The following is a 13,390-nucleotide window of genomic DNA, read 5'->3' on the forward strand; positions in this document are numbered from 1 at the left end:
CGGAGAGAGAGGACATCCTTGTTTCAAACCCGTGTAGGTGTATACAAGCCTATTGTATGTTATCCCCTCCCACACTATTTGAACTTGGTTCTCCCGGTATAGCTCCCTGAGTAAGCTAATGAATTCTGCCCCAATTCCCTCGTTCTCCAGGATACTCCCTAGCTTCTCCCTGTCTACATTATCATACGCCGCTTTAATGTCCAGAAAGGCTAACCACAAAGGTCGGTTTTGCACCTTCGCCACCTCTATGCATTGGCTCACCACAAATAAGTTGTCGTCGAGTCTTCTGTCCTTTCGAAACCCATTTTGAAGTTCTCCTAATATCCTATTTTCTGCCACCCACTGCTCTGGTTCGAACTTCACTGCCTGCATTGCTAACCTGTACAGCACTGACGTGACGGTTACTAGCCTATACGAACTCGGGCTTGTCTTGACTCCTTTGCCCTTGTACACCAAGTTCATCCTGCTCATTTGCCACGAGGCCGGTATTGGCTTTTCTTCTATCCTTTTTCTGATGGCTTGTAGTAGCTTTCCCTTGCTCTTTGGTCCTAATTGGTTAATCAACTCCATCGGTATCCCGTCTGTGCCTACTGCAGTATTTTTGAGGACCTTTTCCTCAGCTCTTTTCTATTTCAGCTTGTCCCCATCTATCTCCAGACATTCCAGCCTACCCGTCGCGACATCTCTGTGTCGCTGCGGGGCCTCTTCATTTATCTTACCGAACTTCTCCGTGATGATTTTGTGTAGGTATGACAATGCTTCCTCTCCCTTGATCATCTGCCCCTGCTCGTTTTCTATAGTACCGCCTTCTGTGGGACTCGTGCGTTTCCCTAATGCCTGCACATGATTCCAAAACCTTTTCGCCGCGTCTCTACCCCTCCCTCGTATTTGCGCTACCCATCGCCCGCTGTCCCCCTTTATTTTCGCCTGCACTAATTGCTGCACTTCCTGTTTCATTTGCTTATATTGCTCTCATTTTAGGTCCATCTCTTCCTGCTGTCTCCCTGCCCTCTTGGCCTGTCTGTGATCTCTAGACGCCTGTTTACGCTTCTTTATCGCCTCCTTGATTTCTTTGTTCCACCAGCTTTTGGGCGTTTTCCGTCCTCTCCATCGATTGGTCCCCTCTGCCTTGCCTTTTTTTTTCCTGCATAGTTTTGATGAGCCTGTCATATTCCCACTCTTCTCCAGGATTTCTTTCTATGTCAGCCTCTATGCTTTTGGCTATAACCGCAATTTGTTTGCTGTTTAACTTTGTGCGCTGGCCCGGTCGACCCGTTTTGTCGCCCCCCAGTTTCCCAAAACACAGGTTTATGCGCTTGTGGTCACTGCCCAGACTGTGGCCCCCTCCCTCATCTATGGTCATGCCATCCAACCATTCATAGAGTCCCTCTGAAATAAGGCAGTAGTCAATACTTGACTGTCTTCTACCCCACTCCCATGTTATTTGACCCTCGCATTTTTGTTCCCTATTTACTATGATCAGCTTTTGGTACTCACCCATATCTAGCATTAGACGTCCGTTGAAGTCTGTGTACCCGTCTAGATCTTCAATGTGGGCGTTCATGTCCCCTACCAATAGTACCTCCCCGGAACGTTTCAAATCCTCGATGTCCTTTTTTAGACACGCCACCAGTTTTTCGTTTTGTTCTTTGCTATCCTTACCCGTCCATGATTAGCCACCCCTAAAGCCATCTCCCTACCCTCCACTATCCCTTTCACCCACACATGTTCTTTACAGTCTTCTTTTACTCTCTTCCAATTAGCCCCCCGCCGTATAAGCATACCTACTCCTCCTCCTTTTATCAATCCAGCCGTCCTATTACAACCATAGAGTTTCATACAAATAACTAGAGGGGAAACTGGCGCTAGTGTCAACGCGAACATGGCAGCGGCGCTTACGTTTCAATGGGAATGATGGGTAGTTTTGGAACCGGATTGCGTAGGATCAAAACGAGCTTCTGGCTGCGCAAATTATGTTTTTTGACAAAAAAGCTCTTATTGCCCGGTTCTCCGTTTACAAATTACATGGCAAACAAAAAAGTTAGTGACGAAAAACCGGTTTTGTACGAAATAAAACGGCGCGTTTAAATAAAAAGCAGACGCGGAGTCGAGAAGGTTTGTGGAGCAGGTTTGCCATTTCCCGCCAACTACAGCAGGACGCGGACTTCTGTAAAAATTACTTGTAAAAGTTTCGGCGCTGGTGGTTTGTAATAGTAAGAGAAGTTTTGTGCTCATAAGAAAAAAAGAAACCGATTACCTTTGGAGAAGTTATTCTTGCGTGAATTAGTGACATCCATCAAGCTGCGTTCCTATCAGCCGCTGGTGCTGCTGTTCTACGCCGTCAGAGTTCTTCGATGTAGGCCTATATCCAGTAACTCTGTACGCCGTAGGAGCCGGCGTTCGCACGAAAGGTGTGTCTGTCCCAAGCGATTCGCAACTGTCGTCAGCTTTGACAATACATTGCTCTGCCGAGTGAGCAGTGCCGCAACTCCTAATTAGCAGACAACTTCGCTGCACACAGCGCCTTCATTTGTGTTTTCATGCTCGCTGTGCGGCAGTGCATTGATAACCCACCCAATTCGCCACTCTGGTTGTAGAACATTCCACTCAGGGCGGCGTCAGTGCACGCGAGGCATGCAGTTCAAGGAGAAACGTATTTTTGATCACTCCTCCCAACACCCCGCCTAGGCAAATGCGTTCATGCAAATCCAAAACGAAAACAAAACTGCCTGCAATCCATAGTAAGTTCCACGAGCCATCAAGCGGCCATCTGAATCCACAACTACCCATCACGCCCATTGAGGCGTACGATCGCAGCGCCAGTTTCCCCTCTAGTTATTTGTAAGAAACTCTATGATTACAACCTTCCCATACATACTCTCCGATTACCGGAGGTTCTTCCAAGTCTCGTAGGTGCGTCTCGGTCACAGCGTATACCTGGATATCTTCCTGTTCTAGCTGCTCACTAATCTCCATCCACTTCTATCTTTTCCTGCCGTCCTGCATGTTTATGTATGCGATCTTCAGATCTTCAGTTTCCTCCCTCTCTTCTTTACACGCCGTCGTCGTCCCTTTAGTTTGCCTGCACCGATCTGCACCGACCCCGCTATCTCCCTTTGCTCCTTGCAGTTGTCTACGCCATCTTCGCAAAGGCCTGTGGGCCCCCTAAAAAAGCCACAGTTCGCGCCGCGTGTCGTTTTCCGATGGCTGCTCCCACCTGCCCGCTGAAATGCACTCCGTCACGCTGGAACGCCCTTTTCCAGCCCATCCATCGGACATCCCTGTTGATGTCTACGACAGCGAAACTCAGCTCCTTGCCCAGCTCCCGTATGTCTCGGTTTACCGCTACAACTTCCCTTTCCACATGCACCCCTCTCCCAATGATCTCTGGTACTGTGCTAACGACGACCTGCACATGTGGGCACAGCGCCCGAAGCTTCTTCACCCCCTTATCCAGTTGCTTGCGCACTCCCGCGCCCCTTCCCTGCAGAACGTCATTGGCTCCTCCTGCGATAATCACTAGGTTCTGCCCCTGCATATTTTCCCACATTTTATCCTTTGCCTTTTCTAACACTACTCTGACCGTCTGCCCCGGGAACACGCCAACCTGCGCTCTCTCGTCCTCTCTCACCCGTCCTCTATTCTCCATCTCTGAGTAGCGCATGTTGGAGTCCGCCGCCGCAATCCCCATGCGTGTTTCTTCCTTTTCCTGGCTGCCCACCGGCGCGGCCACCTGCTCCCGCACCGGCTGAGTCAGCGCCAGTCCGGGCTCGTTTTCCGGCGTGTCGTCTTTGTCCTCCTCTTTTCCCTTCTCGGGGTCAAGCCCTGTCGACACACCTGCCTCGTGACCTACGTCCTTCTTTCTCGGGATGTCACCCTTCGTCGCCAGTTTGACCTCCATTGGCGCCAACCTTGCTTGGACTGCCTTTCTCTGCCTTTGTTCATCTTTGAGCTCCTCCTGTAGCTCGCTTACCTGAATCCTGAGTTGCTCCTTTACTTCCTCGAGCAGGTCGAGGCGCGACGCTAGCACACACTCTGCACCTGAAGTCCTGCCCTTCCGCGTCCTCGACCGACTCGAACATCGTCTCCTCGAGCGGGTATTCGTGCTCGCACCCCGTGCACACCACACCCGGCTTCCTCTTCTGAGGCAGGGTACTGCCCGTCCAAGTCTTGCAAAACTCTGATTTAATTCACTGCCGCGTTCTCGTGCGCTCCCCTCCAATCTAGAAGTAAGCCGCAACTTGCGATTCTTTCCTACCGCATCAATTATTCTTGCACTAATTACCCACTAGAATTACCAACTAACACACTTTCCAACCGCCACGTGCAACAACCGCGTGACACATCTGATTCGGTCACTTCCCTGCGCTAACAACTACCGCTCCTTCAACTAACCCTATTGTCTAAAACTACATCGCTCTATAAAACCTGGTCAATCTAAAAAAGGAATATGAAATTTCAAACACTTATCCGTTATTCGTCGTCGATGTCTCCGCCGCGCTATGTACGTCCGCACACCTCGACAACCTGCCTTAGGCTCGCGCGCCCCCTGCCATAAACTGCGCCAGAGGGAGTTCTGTTCTTTTTGTGATTGCTTTTCCTCCCGCACGTGGCGGTGTTGAATTGCCACTTTTTTTTTTCGTTTGCTATCGTAAAAAGCAACTTAACTAGCGTTCCTAACTAAACGAACGCGAGCGCTGTCGGTTATTAGGGTATATTTTGCCTCATTAGTACGTGCAGTTTTCTTTGCGCTAAACAACGGGGAGATGTATGACGAGCGCCAGCCTTTCACAAGTTTCGCACGCTTATGACTTGGCGTTCGAAGACTCCGGGTTACGCCGCGACGACGGAACGCCGCGTGGCTCTACTTGGATCCAGCGAGCGAGCTACGACAAGGCGCGGCCCTAAAGTGATCTGCACTTAATAAGTGCGGTTGGCGTGCTTTGCATAGCGCACGTTAGAGCGCAGCCACTGCTTCCAAGAGGGCATTGTGCGGCATCTGTGGCGAGCACAGAAGTTGTCTAAAGGAGTGCTATCTGGATTGCGGCGCGCCGTCATGGAAAGGGTCGCGCTCGCATTAGGTCTTCAAACCGCGCAGGCTGAATTTATAAAGAACGACCCTGGTAATCCTCGAATCCGCCCCATTGCTCGCATCTGCTAGTTATACATGGTCCTTTACAAGAAACACCGGAATGCTAGCCATTTTCTTGTCATTTTGCTTGACAGTAATAGTTCTAGAGAGACGACGGACCGTCCAACCGATTGTTTTCCGTTGCAGGAACGTGGACGCGATGCAAGCGCAAATTTGCCTGCGGACGCTGAAGTACTTGGCCTACAAGGGACACACGGTCGTTGTCGTCCTCTCGAACCCCACTGCCCATGTGTTCAGGTACATTACAAAGGTGAGTCACAGCCTTTTACTATTAGCTTGGCATCAACGATTGTAATGACAAGGTGACGTCGGTGGAACTTTCTGCGGTACCGCCATGCTTAACCACTACCGTCTAACCACACAGCTCGTGGACCTCATTGCGTACCGTTTACAGCGATCCGATTGCTTCAAGGACTATTGCACCAAGGTGTGACATAAAAAAAGGGCATACCTGTGGCGAAATGATCCGAGCTTGATGGTGGAAATGCGATGCATTTCGTCAACAGCCTGCAAAAACCGGAAGAGAATTGAATCCCAAAGGGCTAGAATTTTCGTTAAAATTGGTGTTCATTAACAAACTGGTCGTCGCTTACAAAAGGTTATGTGAGAAACAGGTGCATGAATCCGATTTCTTTAAAATGATGTGGGTCACTTGCAAATGACTCGGCACAGGCTTGCAAAGTGCGTGTATTGGGGAGTACTGAGAGGGCAGGGGAACGGGAACAAAATTGGCTGTGGCTTAACTCACTTATGCCTGGGTTTGCGTAGCGAGAGGTACGGCTGATGTTATTGTTTAGCTTGGTTCTCTGTGCGGTTACGACGCTTCTCGAGGTGTGTGGGCTTGTTTTCCCTCTGTTTCCTCGGCTCGCTGCCCCCTCTTGGTTTCGTTCCGATGACGAAGCCGGACGACTCCCGCCGAGCCGCTTCTAGCGATACGATTTTTAGGTGCGAAGCATCTTAAGATCTCGCTTTGTCCGTGCCTTGGCGTCTGTGTACACAGCATTATGGACGTACGGCTCAAAGGGAGTCGCAGAAAAAAAGGAAGCCAGCACCGGCAAGATTCCAACCCAACCTACTCGCGCAACAACACGGTTCTAATACAATCCAATACGCTACCACTAGACCACGCCACCAGACTGAAATTTCGAATAGAAAATAGTTACTGAAGTGTACAGCGACTTCACAATGTTCGTTGGCGTCCGTTGGTGTCCGTGCACACAGAATTATAATAAAAATATATGAGTCAAGCCACCTAAAATCTTACAAAACGCAAAAAACATCACACATCTCCACGCCGTGAACGATGCCGAAGGTGCGAAGTACTGGAACACGAATTGTCTTTCGTGTGGCGCATGTCATTTACAGTGTATTTACTGCACCTCAAAATAATTTAAAACTCAGACTGCATCAGCACGCACGGACGATGATGATCATCACACTAGCAATACACAACTTGCGTCCCAGGACTTCGCACCCTCGGCATCGTTCACGGCGTGGAGATGTGTGATTTTTCCTTTTTTTCAGTTTGTTTTCTTGTGATTTTTATTTTCAATTTTCATTTTTATTACCTTATGTTTATTTTTAGTTTTTATGTTTTTATTTTTCATTTTATTTTTGGCGTGGCGAGTGGTGCTGCCAGCTGTGGCGGCTAGGGAATCGCTAGGTTCCCTAGCCGCCGCAGGTGTCCTAGGAACCACTGCCAGCTAGGAAACCGAGGTGCCGCCACCTATCACAGCGAAACGGTGAAAATACTGCCATCGCAGCTCTCGCTAGATGACATACGGCGTGCCCCCCTGATCAGGACCTGCTCCAGGGGCCCCGAAACGACTAGCAGAACGACGGTCGCACCCAGCCTCGCAGTTACTCGCGCTGTTTCTTGCAAGGAAAAATGCTTCGATGTTGAAGGTAGCGTTAGTTTTTTTCCGCTAAGCATGATTCCATATGAAAGTGCGCCGACAAGGCACAGCGGAGTAGAATCAGAATTCAGCGAGGACATTCAACGCCACGAACGTGATGGTACTGCAAGGGATTTGTTATCCTAACTCACTCGCGGAAACCTGAGGTTCCAGTACTCAAGTACTTCCCACGTATTACAAACACAGTCATAGTTTAGCATTCCGGACACGTAGGCAGACTTGAGTGCCGTGAGGCATTTCGCTGCGAGTCTGATGATACCCCTGTTACACGGGCAGTTTCAACTGCTGTCGAGTCAACGGTCTTTGGGATGGTCAACTACCGCTCAACTGGTCAACAGTTGAACGTAGTTACACGGCACGTATGTCGTTTGGTTCCGTTGAACCATTTGGTCACGTGATTACAATAAGTGGAAAACATTCCGGCAGAAAATGGAATGTAAGTTTGTGTATTTCATACTTTTAACATTTACTTGGCTTTTTGTAAACCAAGTTTTTATTTATCGCAATTTTTGTTATGTTTCGCGCGGAGAGCAGCTTGTTCCTATCCACCGCAATCCAAAGCCGGTCGTTTGGTTGGTACTCGTTTGTTGGCGGTGTTGATCAGTTCGGCTTAAGCCCTGCTTCTTTTTTGTGTTCGCGTAAAAGTTTTGGTGTAGCGTTGTTGTACGTGTAATAAGGTGTTCCTGTTCTTAGGGTGGTGTTCCTTTACAAATCGTCTCTGTGTGTTAGCGCGAGCCTCTGAAATGGCTCTAAGCAGGCCGACCCGCGGCCGCAGTCGTGAGGAAGAGTACGTGTTAGTGCGTACGCGTTACCAGACTTTATTGAAGGAGAAAAAGACCCAGCTGCACGGCTTCAAATAAAGAAGTCGTCGTTTTAGAAACAGAGACTGGCAGCAGCGGAAAGAAGTTGTCGTGTTCTGGCCGCAGTAGCCCTGCAACTGGGTGCGCCTAAAACGCGAGTGTGGTCGTTACCGAGGCTCCCGTCGTGGTATGACCCCACAGTGCCGACGTTGTTGTGGGAAGTCGACTTTAAGGTGAACTTTCGCGTCACGCGGCAAACATTCGCGTACATCCTAAGTTCGTGTTCTTCGCTTACCCGGGAAGATACGAGTATGCGACGCTGCATTCTGCTGCACAACCGTGTCGTTTTTTCGCTGTACCGTCCTGATTCGTCGGCAGAAGAGCGCACCGTCGCACACCTTTTCAGGGTCAGCCGCTCTTCGGTGAACAATATCTGCAGAGAGTTCTGCGACATTCTGGTTGAACTGTTGTTGCCCCAAATTGTGCGCGTGCCGTCAAAAACGACGTCAAAGAACACGTGCGTCAGTTTGAGGCCAGCACGGGATTCCCTCCGGGCTTTGGCGCTCTCGACAGCTGCCACTTAAAGGTGTCCCCGCCAAAAGAGAATGCGCAAGACTACTATAATTACAAAGGGTGGTTTGTGTCATGCTGCTTGCGCTTGTTGACCACAATTACAAGTTCATGTTCACAAATGTGGGCTCTCTAGGCAGGAACATGATTCTGCCGTCTACAAAGGCTCAGTGCTGGCTCGGGCTGTGAACACAGCTTATCTCGGAACCAGCCAAGCAGATAGAAGGGGAACAGGTGGGCGGCATAATTTTATGCGACCAGGCCTTCCCCCTAACGTCTCATTTAATGAAGCCGTACCCCAACAGGGCAACGAGTGAGGAAATCGTGCGGCAGTTTAACTACCCATGGCGAAAGCAAGACGTGTAGTGGAGAATGCCTTCGGAAGGCTGAAGGCCAGATTTTGAGTTTTGAAATCACTCGAGTGCAAAATCACCAATGCCAATTGCATTATCCGTTCATGCTGTGTTCTGCACAACATTTGTGAGCACATGCGCGACTACGGCGCCAAGCACTGGTGTGACGAAGCTGCCGCAAGTGAGCTGCCACAGCCGGTTCGCATCAGCAGCGAAACCACCCCTTCTGCGGAACGTGTGCGCAATGCACTTGCCAAGCATATTTTCGCATCGAAGACGTGAACTTCGCACGTTGCCAAGTTTTCACATGTCTGCAAGTTTTGGCGGGCAGCTTGAATGCAGCTGCTGTGATTATGTGGCTGCAGGTTGTATCGTGCAGTTTGTGTGCGTGCTAGCAAGTGTAGAGAAGTGTCGTGGTAGAATGTGTGCGTGATATAATGGCACGACACTGGTAGTGTCGACGCCATGAACTACACGTTTTTCGCATTCTCTGGGCTAAGTACCCAGCCTGAAATGTGACGCAAAAGTTGTTGTCTAAAGCGCTCCCTCTCCTCGTTCTTTTTTTCTGTGGCCTGTGCGGCTGTTGTCGAATACCGTTGTATTGGACAAAAAATTCCACAAAATGGTATTGGCGCTCTTCCCACAAAGATTCTCAGCAACTCATGCATTAGCAAACACCTTTCCACGAGAAAGTTGCAAATTCCGCAAGTACACGCAGCAGTTTAGTCCTTATTTCCGAAATACTGTGCAATGATACCGTTCATTTCCCTTTGGAGGTCAACGGACTGCCTCTGCAGGCGCAGTGCTTGCCTGGACATCTATAGTTCTGCTCGACGCAGCTTTCCCGCGTGCTTCGGCGCGTCCTCTAGAAGCTGGACGATGCGATCCAGGCCGGGGTTGTATGATTGCTTCCGCCCATTGGCTGGCCCTGGTGGGGGGCCTTGAGCACTTGCAGGTGCACTGCCTGCTGCCACTGTTGCACTCTGCGATGCTGGGGGTGGTGTGCTGTCTCCAGTGCCTTGTGGCCCAGGACTGCCACCCTTGATCACACTGCTGCAACTGCTGTGGGCCTCAGTGCCCACAGCAAGCATTTCCACGTTTTCAGGGGCCTCCTCAACAAGTTCGAGCTGAATAAAAAAGCAGCAGTACAGACGAACTCACTTTTTGCGTTTGCTTCTGTCTGCAGAAGCATTGCCTGTGATGTTGTTTTTCGCACAACCTTAGGCAATAAACATTGTCGTTGAAAGGGCCAATTAATTATCGTCTGGCTTATTGGTAGTCAAGTACATACAAGCACTGTTAAGTATAAAATCTCTGCATACCAAAAGCTTTTCCCCTAGATTATGCTGTTGCCATTACTATATTTGTCATTGGGGCACTCGGAATATTTCCTTTTTCAAAGAAAATTCCTTATGCTTTTAACTTCACATGTCTGCTACCTAGGAAGGTTAACACGATGTCAAAGCTCACGTGCTAACTTTTTGTAGCCGACTGAGCCATTTAAAAGAAATATTTCTACCTGCCAACTCTCCTCCACGAGGCTGAGGTCGTTCATTGCAGGCGGCCCAAGAACTTCATCTGGTCGTACAACGGGCAGTCAGTAGCCGTCGACCCTGTGGCGGCCTTGCTGATAGCCCTGGAAGTGTGCAACTGCAAGAAAGCACCACCACACGAGGCACACAGTCAGCAGAGTTTCGTTCCAGTACAATTTGCGTGCACTCGGGGAAGCAAAATGTGGAATAAATGCACAGCACGCAAAAAATGCAATGCAGCGGTTTTTACCCACGCAAACAATAGTGCACAATTATCCTGAATTATTAACATCGCCTAGTTCCCCTCCGTTATCAGGCTCGCAAATTAACATCCTTTAATCACTTTCATTGAACACTACGTTCAGGGAAACACTAGCTAGCTGAAATGGAAATGGGACATTTCACAAGGTCAACAATTATTAATTACAGAAATGTATATTCACGCTTGCATTAGACATTCTTTTGAATGTCAATACTCCAAACGTGCTTTCGCGGGCGAAAACGGGCGGCGGAACACAAGCGCTAAAAGCTGGGTCAGCTGCGTGCGCGATTTGTAACCCCGCTAGCGTTTCGTTGGCATCCCTGCACTGCCGACGATCCTAGCACTCGGCGTTAGTTGTAAAGATTTGCAGCTACTACGTGAATACTTACTTGAAGAGGTGCGTCAGATTCTCCAGCTTGTGGCGAAGCTGCGTCACCGTGACCTGTACGGCCCCGTCGCCGGAGCCACTTGCAGCCTCATTGAACTTCTCCGTTATATTGAAATACATGGGCACGTTGTGCTTTTGCACACGCAAAGTGGTGGGCATGTGGTCTTCCCACAGGGGAGTAAGCAGGCGGGTCATTGGAATGCTCCACACAAAGCGTTTTTTGGTCGCCTGCTGGAGCGACGGCTGGGGGATCATGCTTGATGGCTGCCATATTGCCACTTTGCCAGCGGATGGGAGACCGGAGACCTCCGTTGAAGTCAATCGTGATCGAGATTTCGACGGAGTTGGCGCTTCCGTCTCATTCCGCCCAACTGGCATTAACCTCAATGAAGATTGACTGAATAGCATTGAAACTGCCCGTGTAGCAGGGGAATGAATTGAGTTTTTGGTTGGCGTACCTCTGGAAAACAGACGCATATTACCATCTCCTAGACGCACGAAATCGCGTTTATTGGAGCACCACGCTCAAACTATTACCAACAGAAACATTTTCCAGCGTAAGTAAAGCGAACAAAGCAGGAACATTACATGACGCAAAGTGGTCAGGCCTACGTTTCCGGCAGATGGAGAAATTCACTACTGGGTGGCTTTACGCACTGGACTCTTGCCCTTGCTACAGTAGCACCAGGAGGACCTTTAGTGTTAAAAACAATAACGTAACGTCTCTACGAAATGCCATACTCCCGCAATAAGTGGCCTTTCGAACTCACGTGTTGCCGGTGCTTTTCCCCTGTCCAGCTCTACCTGCTAGCAGAGGGCAGGCTCGTATACAGCGGCCTGCCTACGGACCTCCGCAACCATCTCGGCGCCCACGGGTTCATCTGCCCACCGGAGCTGTCCATCGCCGAGTTCTGTGAGTCGTTCTAACACCACTCTCAAGCACCGCTCGTTTGCCGAATGTAGCATGGGCAACTCACCTTACATATATCCCCCCTCACCACCTGTTCATCCATGGCTTCGCGGGCTCGTGTTATTTTGTCTGCATGTGCGTGCGTACGCATGGTCTGTGGTGATTAGTTTAAGTGCGTATAAGCTGTTGTGTGCAGTTGCGCACGCGTGGGTGTGCTTGTTCCTTGGAAGTTTACTGTGTTCGAGCGATTGTTTCTGGGTAGGAGTGTGCAGCATGTGCATATGTGTGGGAACTTGCGGGTGTGCCGCTGTGTATGCGTGCGTGTACCTGTGCGTGTGCGTGTGCCTTCGAACGCGTGCGGAGAAAGGTGTGTGCATCCACACGTGGATGGGGTGAATCATGTAGTGACCAGTTCAACTGTTTTCCCCATTAGGGCTTAACCGGTGTGTTTCCGTTTCGCTTAAAAAATAGTAATGAGCTGTTTACGCTACGCGCAAATATTCCGCCAATTGTATACGCTCTACACTAGTGTAATAACAACGACGCCATAGAGGGGCAGGAAGTCGTACTAAGCCATGAAATAGCCATAACACCACCCGTTTCTCATTATCCCCCCCACCATCGCATTGTTACGAGTATTATACGAAGGGTTTCATTGGCTAGTCACAGTAACGGCCCAACACGCGTGCAGCATAGAGACCTTTAGGTGGCCAGATGCAAACGTCAAAGCTATCCTGGATACGCTTGGAGTCTCCTGCACTTCTTCTTGACATACAGATAACTGTTACCTTTCTCCAGTGCGCCTCCAGCAGTGAGAAAGATTTCCTCAAGCTGTCATTTCAGTGTACGATGAAAAATGTAATAAGTATTGTGCTATCTTATGCCATGTGTACGTTCACACCAATGAGCTTAAGAAAGTAACTCTTTGCTGCTTCAACCACACCACCCTAATCATAAACCTGAGGTGATGGAGCGGTAATTCAATCTGTCTCTAGTCACTAAACCAATCAACGCCTCAATACGATACGGTCCTTGTCAAAACTAAGCGAGTGCAGGGCCGTGAAAATAGGAAAGAGGACCTGCAACCAGTGCAAACTTTTTGGAGCAAGGCTCAAGCCTTGTGACTCGTTCTGTTCCATAATGTGCTATACATAAGAACATTTTGTCAGGGTATTACGTTTAAGAACTGGAGATGGATGCGGAGTTAGCTGGGCACGCATAGGTAAACATCTTTTGCGCAGCATCCTACCCAGAGAATGTATGTTTGTGAGACTAGATTGGCTGGGATAACGTATTGACTCCAGAAATGTACTAAGGACAGCGCTGTTCCGCTACCCGTGGAGTTTGTGAAGCGAAGCTTCCTTGGGCTCCTCTCCCGGATTTCCAGGGGCTGCTGCGGACTTCTTGCAGTCAGGGAAGTTACACAAGATAATGATGGGAAGGACACAAGATAACGCTGGCCTCCCCGTATCGCACCCGGCTGATAAAGCGACATGATGGGGGGAGG

General features: G+C 49.5%; 1 protein-coding gene across 1 annotated transcript in view; it reads left to right on the forward strand.

The window, feature by feature from the left end:
* The window catches only part of LOC144180236 (ATP-binding cassette subfamily G member 4-like), an 81,079-nt gene that overhangs the window by 40,380 nt on the left and 27,309 nt on the right, over positions 1-13,390 (forward strand). The window contains exons 7-8 of the mRNA XM_077708614.1: positions 5,279-5,402; positions 11,772-11,886. Coding sequence (XP_077564740.1) covers positions 5,279-5,402; positions 11,772-11,886 — 239 coding nt within the window. The remainder of the gene's footprint in view (positions 1-5,278; positions 5,403-11,771; positions 11,887-13,390) is intronic.

The sequence above is a fragment of the Haemaphysalis longicornis genome, unplaced genomic scaffold (genome assembly GCF_048455015.1).
Source record: "Haemaphysalis longicornis isolate Haplotype H1 unplaced genomic scaffold, Haemaphysalis longicornis Haplotype H1 scaffold_4, whole genome shotgun sequence".
Classification (NCBI taxonomy): Eukaryota; Metazoa; Arthropoda; class Arachnida; order Ixodida; family Ixodidae; genus Haemaphysalis; species Haemaphysalis longicornis.